This window comes from Carettochelys insculpta, chromosome 1, assembly GCF_033958435.1.
Source record: "Carettochelys insculpta isolate YL-2023 chromosome 1, ASM3395843v1, whole genome shotgun sequence".
Classification (NCBI taxonomy): Eukaryota; Metazoa; Chordata; order Testudines; family Carettochelyidae; genus Carettochelys; species Carettochelys insculpta.
The window spans coordinates 163,029,892-163,047,621 of NC_134137.1; the positions used below are offsets into that span (position 1 = coordinate 163,029,892).

Sequence of the window (17,730 nt, forward strand, 5' to 3'; positions counted from 1 at the left end):
CACAGCACACCTGTAAAGTAGGTATGAAAGGAATGAAAGAGAATTAAGAATTTGAGATTGATAAGGGGACAAAAATAAGTGGTTTGAGTATTGTATTGAGTATTGTGAATTTATATGCTTAAAGCTTGGATTTCTGGAAAGTTTAAACTTAACACTGAATTTCCAGACTTCTAAATTTTACTTTTTTAAGCTAACTACATCACTGTACAGATTTTTATTATTAAATTACTGATATAGTCTCAACCTTGGCTACTTGGTGACTTCTGAAGTTTTTCTGTCTCGTTAGTTTTAATTATTTTCTCCACTTGAGCCATTCAGATTTGGATTCACAGTAACAGAGGAGCCTGCCAATATGGATGAGGGGACACAAGGAGCACTAGAAATCATTGCTAAAATTGCTTCTGCAATGTACACATCACATATGAAATTCATGAAGATGTAGTATGGGGTAAATTTTTTTGGCATTCATTTTAGATTATCTGGGTTGTTTATATAGTCATCCCATAATGAAACCTTAACACATACCTATGTATTCCTGATAAAGCACCAAAAAGGGGCAAAATAAATCTAAGAAAATACCAACTACTGACTTCAGTGGATTCTGGATCAGGTCCATAACCTCTCCCTCTTCCTGTGTGTATGTGAATAAGAGCCCAGTAGGTGTGTACCTATGCACAAGTGTACATGGGCCTATATATAATTACAGGTTTGTGCACATAGCCGTATAATGCATGTATATAGACAGCCTCATTGAATCATCATTTCAATAATGCTTGACTTCTTTGGTCTTAACATTTATAACTAAATTGTCGTAGCCAAGAGCTGATTTTTTCTGACTCTGCAAATGCAGATTTCAGCAAGTAAACCAGACACCATCGTCTTCTTTTCTTGTTCTGACCCTTATTTCTACAGAAATTAAAGTGACAACTGGCAGCCGGCACTTGTGAAAGCTTTTGTTAATTTAAGGTGCTGGCTGCCCCGTCCCACCTGTGCTTCCATTTCCAAGCAAAGAGACAGTTCTGTGTCTGGGGAAAAAAAAAATCAAGTATGGGCAAGTTTTCAAATCTGGCTGTATAAAAACAATCCCTTACTTCACTTCTGCCAGCAGCTGAACAGTGTCTGGTACAGATTCCAACTGTTAGCCATCACCACAGTGACCTTTAAGAATTTCCCCTATCTTGATATCAACTAAAGGATTCAGAACCTTTTGGCACCTGCAACTTGTAAACCCTTAAACGTGGAATTACCCAAGGCAACATGGCAACCTTCTAAAAGAATAATGAAAAATACCCTAAATTAGCTGAGGTCTTCTAAAGACAATGTTCAGTGTTAACAGGTGATATTAACTTTTGTTATTTCTCCCATTTCTTTTCGAAGAGGAAGACCTTTTTTACCCTACCACATATTCTAATCTTTGATCCCCTTCATCTCAGAAAGCTTTCTTTTCTGTACTGTTTTCCAGTAAAAGTAATTGGAAACAAGCTTCTCAGTGATGCTGCTATTCACTTTCTAAGCTGATCTAGGGAGGATCTGAAAGATCCTGTTATAAACCCTTGAACCCAACTTCCAATCTCACATTGTCTGGAAGGACCACAATGGAGACCATGCAGGAATTTAATCCAACACAACACAGTCTCATCATTTGTCTCAGCAAAGAGATTTTAAAAGGTGCAGCTACTGACCTCCCACCCCCTAATACTCTGTCTCACCATCAACAAAAGAAGAGCTAGTATACAAGTCCCAACACAGGCTGGAGTAAGCTCATCTCAGAACCCCAGATGGGAGCAGAAAAGAGTCTGTGGTTCACCTACCTCCATCTCTCATTTGCTGGGACACAGATCACTGCCTCCTTGGGAGCAAAGGAAGGAAAGGAGGAGGGTGGTGAACCATGGCTCCTGAATCCCTTCAGGATATTATGAAGCATTATAACTGACATTATGAAAGGGGGTTGTTATTGGCTAAGGGCCTCTGATTGTGTTCAGAATAATTCCAAAGATCAGGGTGAGAGTCAACCGGACAACTTTGAAGTGGTTATGTTCCTCCGAAGGGAAAAAAAAATACTGGGGAAAGCAACAATTATTTTTGTCACTGCTGAAGAAATAAGGGGAGAATATGGAAATGAACCATCAATTTTTTTTTTAAATTGTATAATGGGTGAAGCACTCAGAAAAGCCTCTCTCTCTTTATGAATTAAATTGTCCCAATCACACTGATATCTGAATGTCTGCATCTCTCATATCTTCTGCATGTATCACACAAGTTTTGCTTTTTAATATAGGTTGCACCTATCCGGTCTGGCACCCTTGGGACCTCAGTGGCCCTGAATGATGGATTTTGCCAGACCAGGGGATGTTAATGCTCCTTGGCTCCTGGCTGCCTCTGGCCATAGCTCCCCAGCTCTCTGGTCTGTTCATCACTGCAGCCAGCTCCCTGGCCCCAGCCCTGGAGCTCCAATGCTGCCCTGGGCAGCCAGGGGAAGCCAGCACACCAGCTCTGGTTGCCCACAGGGCTGCTGGGGATGACACCTATGGCCCCGTCTTGCTGCCCACTGCAGGGCTGCCAACTGCTTGGTCTTCTGCCCAGTATCTCTGGTTCAGGAACTTCCCTTGTCCTACCAGATAAGGTATGTTGCCAGATAAGTGTGCTCCAGGTGTAGGAGGTGCACATTTTAGGATGAATATAGCAGAAAGCGAAAATGAAATATTTTTTTTTAACTTCAGAAAAATGTACTTCCAAGCACACAAAGATGAGCATGTTGCATCAGAAAGCTGCATTCAGTATATTGTATACTACTCAGGGCTTTTTTCCAGTATTGCCATGAAGATTATTGATTAAACACAAATCACTATACGAGATAACAAGAAACCTTTAAAAAGGTACTTCAGCCTTTAAATGGCTTGAAATTCAATGTTCCATCATGTTATTGGAGCTGATTTAAGATGGAGACACTGACAGGAACAAATGGCAGAAATGTTTTATTGTTGACACAGTTCTCCCATTTGCCAAACACAGTCTGAAAATATCATAGGCTTTGCATGTAATAGCTAACTAGATATAATCTCATACTCAGAATAAAGCAGATTTTTGCAAATATTTTCTAAAATCAAATTATTTCCAAGTGTTCAAATATTTTAGAGTCTAACAGGCTAAACTCAAAGGCTACATCTACACTGCATTATGCTTTCAGAAGCAGAATGCAAATGAGTGAGATCAGAAATGCAAATGAGGTGTGTATTTACATATCACATGCCATATTTGCATATTCTCGCACAATCTCACTTCTGGAAGAAGCTTTTCCAGAAGCAAAAACACATGTGTAGACAGGATTCCTTTGAAAACAAATCCCATTTTCAAAAGAACCCTTCTTTCAGAAACAGAATTGGAAGACGGTTTCTTTCAAAAATGGAGTTTGTTCTTGAAGGAACCCCATCCACATGGCTGTCTTTGCTTCTGGAAAAGCCTCTTCCAGAAGTGAGATTGTGAGAAAATATGCAAATGAAGCACAGGATATGTAAATGAGCACTTCATTTGCATTTTCAATCTCTCTCATTTGCATTCCACTTTCAAAAGCAGAATGCAGTGTAGCCATATTCAAAGTGTGTAGAAAATGCGCATAGTGCTATGGCTTACACATTGCAAAACCATCACTCAGGTTATAAAAGATTCAAGAATCCGTTTTCAAGCATTCCATGCTTCTATGACCAGAGCTGGTTAAATTCCACTGTACATTATGATTATTAATATTTGGAATCTTTATTAGAACACTGTCATTAGGATGATCTACTGATTCTTCCTTGACATACACTATAGTGTTACTTAGTATCACACTAAAAGGGGAGGAAAGCAAATATAAAAATACTAAAACTAATAGTAGTATGGGTATATACAGAGTGTGCTATAAATAAAAAACCTTAATTCTGCTGTCATTTAGAATTCCACAAATCAGCAGTACAAGTTAAAAATACAAGTTGGATGTGTTGATGAACACCACTTCAGGCACAATATATATCAATATGGCAGGCAAAATCTGGGATGCACAAAATAAATGAGGAATTCTGAACATTTGACTGTGTATATTCGATGAATGTTTGTCAATCTAGATTCAACTTTTTTCAATGTGGACATTGAAGAGTTAGTATAAATTGGACAAGTGCATATAAGAGTGTATTTTCCTACATTGACTCTTTCTGTGAGGTCTGACAGGTTGCCTTCTTTTCTATATATTGCAAACTCGGGACTCTGAAGTACTGCTTCTGAGCGAGTCATCCAACTGTGTAGTTCTGTTGTATCAACATCAAACCTAAGATACAGAGAAATAAAAAGAAATCTTTTCTTTATATACAGGACAAATTAACAATCACAGCAAAGATATTATACTAAGTGTTTCAACCAGAAGTATGATTAAATCATGAGAAAAGCAATGACTTCCCACAGAAACAGAAGCTCTAAGATACCATAAAAACTTATCAACTGTAAATCTTAGGACCCAATCTGCAAAGTTACAAATGCTTCCTTTTTCATTATAATTCATCTGTCCACTGAACAGACAACTTCGCTTTTCCTCCTGCATTTCCAGATTTACTAGCTAACTTGTTTTGTAAAATATGCAAAGAACGATTTTCACATCTTAGACAATTTAGCAAAACCCCTAGGCTTGGTCTACATGGAGATGTCCTGCTGGCAGCTTCATGCTAATAAGCAGTCTCACACTTACAAATAGCTGCTCATTAGCATATTCATGCATCTCATTAGCATAGCCATGCGAGATCTTGCTCTCGGCAGAGGGGGCTGCTGGCAGTAAAGAGGCCTTGTGGATGTGCCTCTGCAAGCAAAAACCCTGTCACCAGCCCTTTATGCCTCTTTACAGCCAGCAACCCCTTCTGCTGAGAATGAGATCTTGCACGGCTATGCTAATGAGCAGCCATTTGCAATTGCGAGACTGCTCAATAACATGAAGCTGCCGGCAGGACGTCTCCATGTAGACCCAGCACTACTGTCTACATTAGAGAGGAAGGGTTCTCCTTAGGATTGTGGATGCACTTGTAACAGTTATACCACATTGTTACTGATTCTAACCATGTGAAGAATGCAGTCCTGAGGTGGGAGTCTTTCCCAATTGATTTATGTTTGCCTCAGTTACCAGCAGACCCTTAACACATACACATCTCCAACCCCCTCAAAAAACTGTGTCATGTTAGGAAATTAAAAATTTAGTACCACTTGGAATTAATTTCCCTCAGTTCCCGCTACACACACACTTCAGTACTTAATTTTACAGCTGTTTTTAAAAGTTTTATTCCTCCACCATGCCCTGCAACACTGATATTCACCTTTGTCATGCAGACAGAGAGGAATTCAAAATGAAGGTGCATTTAAAACCAGTTTGATTTCATGCAGGGACTTAAGGTGCTGTGAAGCTTTAAGGAGCCCTAAAGCTGCAAGTTAATTTAGTTTCTACCCCAATGGCCTAGAGGTTTGTTTCCCTCTCCAGTCCTGTTGCCAGCACAGGTGGAAAAAGAATGCAAAGAAGAGTCTATCTAAAACACTGGGACTGAAACAGCTGCTGTACAGAAACCAAAATCAAATCACTTCAGATAATCACTCTAAATAACTCCTTGGCTTTAAAGCAGGCTTTTGCCTGGCATATATGTAAAAATCTGATAAGTCATTGTCTCTGAATTCTTTCCTTTATTTAGCATGCATGCTTTGGTTTTCCAGCTGCAGAATAAGTAAGTGTCTGTGATTAAAACATCACCCCCCATGCCACTGTCCTTTACCAAAAGGCTGTCTTTTACTTGACCATCTCTCTGGAGCCCAATACAGCTCAGCCATATTACAATCTGGCTTCTTCCTGCTGCACAGTATGTCAAATATCTGACCTTTACAATGTTTATACACTTTAAAATCTCACATAGGCCTTTTTCATCTCTGATCTTCATTACTGGAGCTCCTTTTCTCAACCACCCCTACCTTTCTTCATTTTACCTTACTCCTTATCAGCATCATTCAAAATTTCGTGGCTGGTGCCTTTTGTCCAGCAGCATCACTTTGCTCAGTCCCACCATCAAATACAAACTTTACCTTAAGGTGCTTCACAGTTTAGTTCCTTTTTACTTAACTACTTCTGTGTCTTATGATTCTTAGACACCATTTCCTTTTACCAACTCCATTAGCTTTGAATCCATATTTGGCTACTCTCCCATGACCACCTCCACACTTTCTTTTATGCTGTTCCTTATGCATATCATGATATTCTGAATTACTCAGTATAATCACTATTGCCTTCTTTGAGATCTTTCCTCATGACCCACAACTAGTATGAATCCTACAGCAAACTGCCAATTGACTTGGTAGATGACCAGCAGAAACTCTGGATATCTATCATTAATTTATCTGTATTTCAAAAGTCAAAAAAGTAATGAAATGACTCAAAGCTATGTGTGCATACAGGTATATAGAATGATGTATTTTTTCTTTACCCCCTCCCCATTCCTATAACTTCCAAATGAGTGTTACAACCGCTTCTATAATAATTTGGATTTTAACCTCCTTAGAAAAGAGGCTACCTTTAATATGTGTTTGTAAAGCACTGTACACAGAAGAGCCCTGGTCTTGATTTGAACTCCTAGGTGCTATCATAATAAAAATAATAAGTAATAACAATTAAGAAAATATAGACAACCCTCTATCTAGAAATTTCGAATGCATTATCACTGGAATAGCTAAACTCATGAAGCTGAAGCACTGTTAACTAAAACACTTGACAGTGAAATTTGCATGTCTTATCCAACAAAGTAAAGCAAGGCAATTTTCAATCTAAATTGATATTACCATCTATTATTCATTCATGTAAAGAATTTTATGGTTATAATGATCGAAGAACAGTCTGTAGAACCCAATCATTATTAAACATTTATTTCTGTTCAGGAAGTGAGGATACAGGCTGAACCTCTCTAATCCAGCACTCTCTCATCCAATAACACCTGTAGTCCAGCACGATTTTAGGTATCCAGATAGCCACTTATGGGTGTGACCAAGTTTCCCATGATTCCAAAAAGTTAATTTACCGCCATCAGTCCTGGCTCTTAGTGTTCCATGCTGTTAGTTAGCTGTAATTTACCCCAAATGTCTTCTAAGAGCCCAGTAAACAGTGAAAGTGTTGGTAACACTGCAAGATAATATTAATCTCCCATGGCTCAGCAAATTCTCTGGTCAAGTCCCAAAGGTGCTGGACTAGAGAGGGTCAATCTATACATTGACAGTTACACTGTGTGTACAGGCATACTAAAAATGCAAGATAATTTAGGACTTCATGCACGTCAATCATTTAAACCGTCACACATAACAGGCTCATAACCTGAATGTCATGGAAGCGCATAGTCAACCATTTTGAACTATGGCCCCACTGAAAATCTGTGGTTTGCTGTACAGGAGAGCAAAGTACACAAACCCACCAATGGATGTGACATTAATATAGGCAACTAGCACTTCACTTTTGCTATCAATGGCTAAAGATACAATGCAGCATAATGTTAACCCACAACTTCTGGCAGGCAGTCAAACTGATACCTCCTCCCTCATCCTAAACTGTGTCATCTCAAAACCAGTGGAAAGGGATGAGCAAAAGGCCCCTTCAGTATATATGACAATTAAGGAGAAGTAATACAGATAGTCCTCGACTTACAAACGGGTTACGTTCTGAACACCCGGTCATAATTTGATTTGGTCATAAGTCAGAAATACCACTAGGCTGTAATCCCTCAAGGTACATGAGGGCTATGTTTCATGCTCAGTGGTTTGAGCATTGGCCTGCTAAACCTGGGGTTGTGAGTTCAATCCTTGAGGAGACCATTTAGGGATTGGGGCAAATAGATGTCCGGGATGATGCTTGGTCCTGCCAAGAGGGCAGGGGACTGGACTAGATGACCTTCCGAGGTCCCTTCCAGTTCTAGGAGATGTGTATCTCCAATTAAAAAAATTAAATAACTAGATTTGGTTGTAAATCAGAAATACCCTTATACTGTAATCCCTCGAGGTACATGAGGGTTACTTTTCATGCAATACTCACGTACCTTGAATTTCACTTAAGTCAGGGAGGGCTTGGATTGGGGCCCTGGCAAGGGCAGGGGGTAAAGCCTGGGGTGGGTTAGGGTGGCAGGGGTGGTAGGAGGGTACAGTTGACCTGGGACTTGCAGGGGGTTGGACCCGGGCAGCAGAAGGTTGGGGTGGGGGGTTGAGTCTGGCCAGGGCGTTGGAGCTGGGGCTGCTGGGGAGGTGGGTAGGGGGGTTGGAGCTGGAGCCCCACATGCTGGGGAGTGTGAGCTGGGCCCATCGGGGATTGGGGGAGTTGAACAGGGTGAACTGGGGTGGGAGGGTAGAACCTCATATGCCCACAATGGCTGACAGCTAGAGCCCCACGCGCACTGGCAGCTGACACCCCAGTGTGCGTCGGGGGGGGTGGAGTCAGCTGGGGATGAGCGGGTTGAGCCAGGCAGAGGGGGGATTGAATGGGGATGCACCAGGGCAGGGTGCTTGAGCAGGCGGTACGTTGAAGTCCATCATGTGCTGAGCCAGCTGTACAAGGAGGGTGATCTGGGGCCACGCAGGGGATGGGGGTGTTGGGTCCAGGTCCATGGGGGCTGAGGCCAGGTGTGGGGGGGAGTTGAGACCTGGGTGTGTGTGGGGGTTGGGGCACAGGGGTTCAAGGTGAGCTGGTGTTTGTGTGGGGGGTGAGCTGGAGGTTGGTGGTAAGTACGAATGATCGTAAGTCAATGTGTTTGTAAGTCAGGGACTGCCTGTATAGGTAGAAAGGGCACTTCTGAATAGTCTTCTGAATATTACCTCTCTGTCATGGCCTGGTGAGCGTGTGCTATAGGTTCCCCCTCTGTGTCAATCCACAGAGGAGAGGAATTTTTACAGTCTCCACCTAGGGAGCTTTGTCTCTGTCTTCCTTCCTCGCTCCCCAAATTTGTACACTTTACCCTCTTCATCATAGACCTGAGACAGTACTGCTCTGTGAACTGGTACATATATATTGCGAGGACCTATTCTTCATCTCTTGCTTGAGGTCACCCATTTTAGGATGAGAGAGGTATCAATCTGAAAAAACAGCCAGAAGTCACCATGGATGGAAAGTATGCTGCTTTGTATCTTCAGATATTAACAGAAAAGGTGAGGTACTGTTCGCAAATTGCATTAATGCCACATCATTGATTTACATATGAACTTGGATGGATGTTACAATAAGCCACCTGTTGTAGCTTTGCACCTGGAAAATATTAAGCATTCTCAACCAATGTTTACAACAAAATGTGGCTGTGCTAGATATTGAGTTACTTGCTCCACTTAATGTTGCACTAAACACTGAATTACAAAACCAAGGACAAACAGGAGAATCTCAGACATGTGAATCTTTCCATTTAAGGCTAGCTAAGTATGGTCATATGATAGAGAACAGCAAGTACTAAATCATACACCAGTGAATAAGGGTCAAGCAATCCACAGAGGTTGGAGACAAAGTGCTTGTCAGCTAGGGTATATGCAATTTGCAACCCAGTGAAGGTCTATTTGAAACAACATATGTTCTAGAAATCAACCTCTTAAAAGAATTATTTCTGCTTTTTACATTTTTCTGCAACACAAAATTCAAAATTAAATACTGCTTAAAATACAAAGAAGAATTACATGTAAAGCAAACCCCTTTTAATATGCCATGAAGATATTTATTCAAAATAAAATTCTAGTTTATATATAAAATAAATGTACAGGTTCTTGCTTACATTCACTAAATACTAAACACTAGATGGAGCACCTATCCTATTTTATCATGTCTTTCTTTCCTTGCTTCATATTCACAGTTTACCGTTACATCCATAATAATGCTGTGACAAATAGACTTTGCATGGGCATGTTACATAGAATGTACGAAGTATTTTGCCATGTGGCACAAGACAAGCTCCTTTACACGTTATTCAGGGACATTAAAAATACAAATACATATAAATGGAATGTTTAACAGCTAAAACTGGTTTGCCTTTTAAAAGACTTAAGGGTATAAAAAATTTTTGCTGTTTACTTCTTTTTGGCTCATGAACCTGACCACAACAAAATGTGTCCATGATATCCTCCTTCTGCCATGCTGCTACACATCATTCCATTTACATTGTTTTTGTCAGACAACTCTCCATTAGTTCTATTTACTGTTTTTAATGTATGCCTTTGACCACAGTCTATCACTTTGGTTTTCCTCAGTATGGGTGATTAAAAAACATTTAAAAACAGAAGATTTTCCATCCCTGTATCAGAATCAAATCATTCTTTGGTTATAAATTATTCAGTTAAAGGACAGCCACACCTACCTACAAAGAAATCAATATAACCTTAACATTTCTATTCTCCGACCATAATGGTTTTTGTTTGTTTGGGGTTTTGTTTGTTTGTTTTTTGAAACAGGAGGCACAACAGCCTGCCCTCCAGAACCCTTGCTATTGCATAATAGATGCAGTGCTGGATTCAGGACATCACTTACTGCCCAGTATGATCCCATATGCCTGAGTTGTCCTATAAGGGGAAAGCGATACTGACCTCCTTTATAAAGTGCTTTGAGAATGGAACAGAGACTTATTCTTTATGTTAAGCATCTTTCTTTATTTTTTTAAATCCAAGACTATTTTGTAAAGTTTAGTAGAGTAGAAGAGATGCCGAGTGTGTTGGAAAGCACTAATCCCAAGAATATTCTATCCAAGGACAGAAGACATGTTTGTATGGCAACTGGAGGACTGTAACACAATATATTTATGCCCATCAGAAATTTCAGATAAGCACTCAGCATCTGACTGCATTTTTTGAGCCATACAAAAATCTCTAAGCCCCTGAAGAGTCTTCTCTAGCTCTTTCTTTTGATAAATGACCCCCTGTGGAAATTTGGTGAATATATATAACATAATTCATGGTATAAAGAAGGTAGGTAGGGGAACAGACAAATGTTCTTAATCTATGACATAAAACAAGGGTACAGTCAATGAAATGAAAAGATGGAAAATTCTTAACTGTGGAATTCATTGCCATAGGAAGTCAATGAAGACAAGAATTTAACAATAAGGAACTGGACATTTTTGCAAGATTAAATTAGAGATTGAACTTTTAGGTGAATAAAGAATGTTTATTTGATAATTATACAATTGATATTTTTGAAGGAGTATTAAACCTCATGATTTAGGGATTAAGTCACTCTAACTATTAGAGACCAAGATAAGAACTAATGTGGTCCAGGTAGAAGGAGAGACAGAAAGCCACATCTGGAGCATTGCGTCCAGTCCCGTCCATTATAGAAAGGATGTGGATGCATTGGAGAGGATCCCACAGAGGGCAACAAAAATGATTAGGGAGCTGGAGCATCTGACCTATGAAGAGAAGGTGAGGGATTTGAGCTTATTTAGTTTGCAGAAAAGAAGAATGAGGTGTGGTCTTAGAGCAGCCTTCAACTTCCTGAAGATGGGTTCTAAAGACGATGAAGAGAGGCTGTAGTGATGGATGTCAGAACAAGGAGCAACTGTCTTTACTTTACAGTGCAGTAGATGTAGGCTGGATATTAGAAAAAAACTATTTTACTGGAATGGGTTCCCTAGGGTGGTGGAATCTCCACCCCTAGAGATTTTTAAGTTCTGGCTTGATGAAGTCCTGCCTGGGATGATTTAGTTAGGGTTGATCCTGATTTGGGCAGAGAGCAGGACCTGATGACCTCCTGAGGTTTCTTCTAGCCCTAGGATTGTAGTATTGATTGTAAGTGACCATAGGAACTGAAAAAAGATCTGATGCACTTTGATGCCCTACCCTACACAGCTGGGGTGGGGGGAGAAGGCCAAATGAAGGTGCCAAGATGTAAGAGTCTTTAACTGGACATCCAGATAAGAGCTATTTGTCAGTTCTGCAATTTGCATGTGTATGCACATGTGCGCGCATGCGGCTACTCCTACCGAAAATACACTCAAAGATATGAGATGAGTTTCCTGTGGTCACTGATCATCTTTCATGAATCCAAGAGAATAACTGACTGACAAAAACTACCAGGAACCATGGAAATGGTTAGCAAGCCTCCCATTCCCTCTCAACCAGAAGACAAGACAAGGTAGGTTTAGATATTAATGGGGCATGTTCCTCAATCAGTTCAGACATATTGAATAAGCATCCAACCTTTTTTAGATTTTCCTTCTCCATGATTAGACAGATATGAAGTTTTAGTTCCATATGATGAAGCCATTTAACAGCACACTTTCTGATCTACTATACCTATTCTGTGCTATTACACTCTATTAGTAATGAAGTTTGCAGGCTTTTTATTTTTATTTTATTCCCTATTTAGGCACAGGCTAGACTTCAGCAAAACTAGGAGTTAAACAGCAAAAATCTTACATATTTAAGTGTGTTCAAATCTGCACTGATCAGTAATGCTGATCAGGGACAAACTTTGAGATTTTGGTGGGAAACAATCTTGCTTGACTTCTGACACAGCAACAGGAACCTTTATTTTTTCGGTCAGAAACTCAATGCTGTTATTGTTGTCTCAACATTTTCTTTGAATCTATTGCCTGACTGCTTCTCTTCATATGGCATACTTTTAATAAATGTAGTATTAAAAAAGAAAGGAAGAAGGTGTTTTAGTGGAGGAGCTAATATAAAAGTCAGGACAAATTCCTTCCACATGGTAACCCAGTTACAGGCCATCAACTTCCAGCTGTACACCCCTAAGTTACACAGAGGTAGCCGTGTTAGTCTGTATCTTCGAGAACAAGAAGTCCTGTGGCACCTTATAAGCTAACAGATATTTAGGAGCATAAGCTTTGTGGGCAAAGATCCGTTTCATCAGATACAAGATGCATGTTGACCCCTAGTTAGTTTCGGGTTCTTCTCATACAGGTGCCCAGTTAAACTGAACAAGAATGTATACAGTATTTGTCCTCTACACTCAACTATTAAACTAATCTAAAGGTAGACATGTAAACATTACATTAATCTAGTGTTACACCTCTCCTGTCTGCAGATGACATGACCCTCCTGCGGGAGAAGAACAGCATCAACGATGGATAGAGAGAGCATTTCAGCAACCTTTTCAACAGGACCTCCACGGCTGACCCTGCAGACCTAGACCTGATTCCTCAGAAACCCCAGATAGATAGTCTTGACCTGCCCCCTACAATCGATGAGGTCAAACAGACAATGAGCTAGACATTCTCTGGCAAAGCCCCAGGGATGGACAGCATCCCTGCTGAAATTTTCAAGGCAGCAGGACCAGTGTCACTTGAAGCCTTTCACAGCATTTTGACCAGCATCTGGGAAATAGACACACCCAAAGACATTAGAGAGGCCACAATCATCTCGCTCTTCAAGTACAAGAGCAACAAAGCTGACTGTGGAAATTACCAGGGCATCTCCCTTCCCTCTGTTGCTGGGAAGATCGTGTCTTGAGTCATCCTCAACTGTCTGACCACCAGCATCTCAGAGGAGAACTTACCAGAGGCCCAGTGTGGTTTCCACCCAGGCCACAGCACCATTGACATGCTCTTTGCTGTTCATCAGGTCCAGGAAAAGTGCATAGAGCAGAACTTGGACCTATACACCACCTTTATAGACCTGACCAAGGCATCTGACAAAATCAACAGAAAAAAGCCCTGTGGATTATTCTGTCAAAATCTGGCTGCCCGAGAAGATTCATCAGCCTCATAACACCTGTTCCACGATGACATGACTGGCTTTGTTCTTCTGAATGGTGAGTCTTCCGATCCATTTGAGATATACAATGGCGTGAAGCAAGGGTGTGTGATGGCCACAGTGCTATTCAACCTCTTTTTCTTGTGCGTCCTTAGCCACTCAGTTAGGGACCTGGACCATGGAGTCTACATAAAGTACAGGTTTGATGGGTCACATTTCGACCTTCATCATTTGAATACTAAAACCAAGATGCTTGAGAGGCTTATCCTTGAAGCCCTTTTTGCTGACAATTGTGCACTTATGGCACACAAGGAATCTGATCTCCAGCTTATAGTTGAGTTTGCTGAAGCCACTTGCCTCTTTGGTGTGACCATCAGCCTAAGAAAGACTGAGGTACTGTTTCAGCCTGCTCCAGGATCTACTGTTCTCCCCACTTCAATCACTATTGATGGAACAATTAAAAACAATAGATGAGTTCAAGTACCTTGGCAGCATGATAGCTGATGATGGCTCTCTTGACAAAGAATCTGCCAGGCCAGCCGGGCACTAGGACATCTGAGAGCATGAGTGTTGAATCAGCACAATATCTGACAGTCCACTAAACTAAAAGCATACAAGGCTGTAGTCCTGATCAGTCTCCTGTATGGATGTGAAACCTGGACCTTCTACAGAAAACGTGAAACTGCTGGAGCACTTCCACACACTCAGCCTGAGGTCAACACTGCACATTTGATGGCAGGACAGAGTCACAAACCTGGATGTCCTTGACAGAGCAGGAACCACAAGCACTCAAGATGATTCTGAAAGCCCAGCTTCGCTGGAAATGGCTCGCCACACGAATAGAGGAGTCAAGAATCCCTAAGCAACTCCTCTATGGTGAACTCTCCCAGGGCAAAAGGAATCAAAATAGGCCTTGCAAGAGGTATAAAGACTGTGTGAAGGCCAACACTGCTCATGGTAGATTAAAGCCAAAGCAGGTAGAGCAGCATGCAAAAGACTGAACAGGCTGGTGTGCTCTCGTCCAGTGTCACGTGAAGCCTTTCACAGCATTCTGACCAGCATCTGGGAAGAAGACACACCCAAAGACATTAGGGAAGCCACAATCATCTCGCTGTTCAAGAATAAGAGCAACAAAGCTGACTGTGGAAATTACCATGGAGTCTGCATAAAGTACAGCTGGCGTGCTCTCGTCCAACACGTCTATGACAACTGTGAAAGCAGCAACACATGCACTTGACTGATGCTTGTGACAGGAGAAAAGCAACAGCAGCAGCCACACCAACAGAACCAGAACAATTCCCTTGCCCCTACTGTGAATGCCACATGCGAATTCACAGTCGATGAACCTGTGCATTAAGATGCTTAAGATATTGTTGGACATGACAGACTACCCAGAGAATCTAATGCTATGCCCCAACTAATGAAAGAGAAGAAGAAAAGAAAGATACATTCTACGAACAGCTTCAAGCTGAAATAAATACAGCATTACATAATGATCTGATAAAAGTCATGAGGGACTTAGAGGCTAAAGTTGGGAGTGATAATACACACAATAATAGAACCACGGGGAAACATGGGTGTGGTGTCATGAATGAGAATGGAAAGAAGCTAGTGTAACTATATTTTACACAATCTTGTCCTTGGAAGTACGCTCCTTCCTTGCCAGGAAATTCACAAGCTAACATGGCACTCACCAAATTGTAGGGACAGTAATCAGATCAATGAAACATGGAGATGCTCGTTATTAGATGTCAAGGTGAAAAGAGGAGCTGATGTTAGCAGTGACCACTACCTTGTGACAGCACTCATGAAGCTTAAGCTAAGAAGCACTGGTCACAAGATACCCATGCACAAATGCATTAATGTAGAGAAGGTACAAGACCCCAAACTTAAGAATGCTTTTGTCCTGAAGGTGAAAAACAGGTTTCAAGTGCGACAAGATCTTGAAGAAGAAAACCACAGCATAGAAAAAAATTAAGAAATGGGAACAAATTACAAAACTATATGTAAACAGCAGTGAGGACTGCCTAGATTTCAAACAAAACAGGAAGAAAAAAAGTACAGCTCATGCCAGACACATGGAAGGCAATCGATAATAGACATACCTTAAGGAAGAAATTCACAGATGCCAACTCAGGAAGACTGAAAGAAAGATACCAGCAGCAATACAAAAAAACTGGGGAGAGTTGGTAAGAGAGCTCACATACAAGAATTAACAGCAGAAGCTGAAAAAGCAGCTACTCAAAGAGATCAAGAAAAGATTTATAAAATCACCAAGCTTGTTTGTGGTAAGTATTATGCCAGTACAAGTGTCCCTGTCATGGACAAACAAGGAAATCTACTTATAACAGAGAGGGAAAAGAGGCGCATTGTTCAGAGTACTTCCAGGAAGTTCTAAATAGGCCACCACCAGCAGAAGAAGCAGGTGACAGTGTAGCAGCAGAAACAGACCTTGACATAAATACTGTTTTATCAAAAATAGAAAAAGAAGTTAGCATGGCAATGAGATCCTTAAAGAATGGTAAAGCTCCAGCACGACAACCTCAAAGCTGAATTGTTCAAGGTAGACCCAGAACTTGCAGCCACTATTCTTGAACTGCTCTTTAAAGCAATATGGGAAGGGAAGCAGGTGCCAGAGGAATGGACTAATGGACTTATTGTTAAGATATCCAAGAAAGGAGCACTCGATGACTGTAACAACTGGTGTGGCATCACTCTCCTCTCAGTCCCAGGGAAGATCCTCACTAACATCATTATTCAGAAGATCTCAGACACTGTTGACAAATCACTGCAGAAGGAACAAGCTGGCTTTCGCAAAAGAAGGGGGGTGTTTGTATCAAAGTTTTGTACTGTGTAATCTCATTAACTAATGAATTGAATGGCAGATAAAGTTCATCAGCTTTATCTATTTTGAAATAGCCTTCAACAGCATTCACAGGGATAGTCTCTATCATATTTTGAGAGTACATGAATACCACAAGAAGTCGTAAAGCACATCAAGAGTTTTTATAACAATTTCACATGCAGCATGGAAAACAATGATCTTCAGAGTTATGACCGGCGTAAGGCAGGGATGCATTATGTCTCCAGTACTCCTTAACTTAGTCATAAACTGGGTTATGTGGTGTGCAACTGAAGATGAGCCATGAGTCATCAGATGGACTGTCTTCTTCATACTGGAGCACCTTGATTTTGCTGATGACTTTGTGCTGCTCTTCCATAAGCATTGTCATATGCAAGAGAAGAAAAATTGACTCTACACTTTTGGAAAACAGAATTAACTAAGAGATATCCAGAAGACGACAGAAGTCATGACCCTAAACACTGAGGCACCAGCATCAGTCAAAATCAATGTCCACGACCTATGTACCACAGAGAGCTTTACATACTTGGGTAGTATTATCAGACAAGACAACGGCATCAGAAGTGATATCCAGAGCAGACCCAGTAAAGCCAAAAATGTCTTTACAAGTCTGAATACTGCATGGAAGTCATCACACTATAACATCCACACCAAACTGAAATTTTATTAGAGCTGTGTCTTATCAACATTATATGGATCAGAACGATGGCGGATGACAGAGTACGACCTCAATAAATTGTCAGCCTTTCACACCAGAAGCCTTTGGGGGATCCTCTGTATTTTTTGGCCAAGAATAATTTCAAATCAGGACCTGCTTGTACGGTGCAAGCAAGATTACATGACCACCATTATTATGAACAGACGCAGGAGATGGATTGGGCATGTACTCAGGAAAGATAGAAGCTCCATAACAAAGACTGCCATGCATTGGACCCCTGGAGGGAAGCTGAAATGAGGACGATCCAAGACACGGATCCAAGTGTCACTGGAACACTGAAGTAGAAATGGAGAACATGAATCACACTTGGGACACTATTGGGGGGCTGGCCAGTGAGAGACAGAACTGGAGGATTTTGTTGCTGCCCTACATGCTAGTAGGCATCAAGTGCAATGATGAGGATGATTAAACTAAACTATCTCATTTATCAAAATGTAATTGC

At 40.9% G+C, this 17,730-nt stretch overlaps 1 protein-coding gene across 11 annotated transcripts in view; it reads right to left on the bottom strand.

Annotated features, from left to right (window-relative positions):
* Nucleotides 1-17,730, bottom strand: part of DMD (dystrophin) — a 2,199,436-nt gene that overhangs the window by 1,309,180 nt on the left and 872,526 nt on the right. For all 11 annotated transcript variants that reach the window (XM_074994601.1, XM_074994607.1, XM_074994584.1 and 8 more), the window contains one exon: nt 4,177-4,300. In XM_074994601.1, coding sequence (XP_074850702.1) covers nt 4,177-4,300 — 124 coding nt within the window. The remainder of the gene's footprint in view (nt 1-4,176; nt 4,301-17,730) is intronic.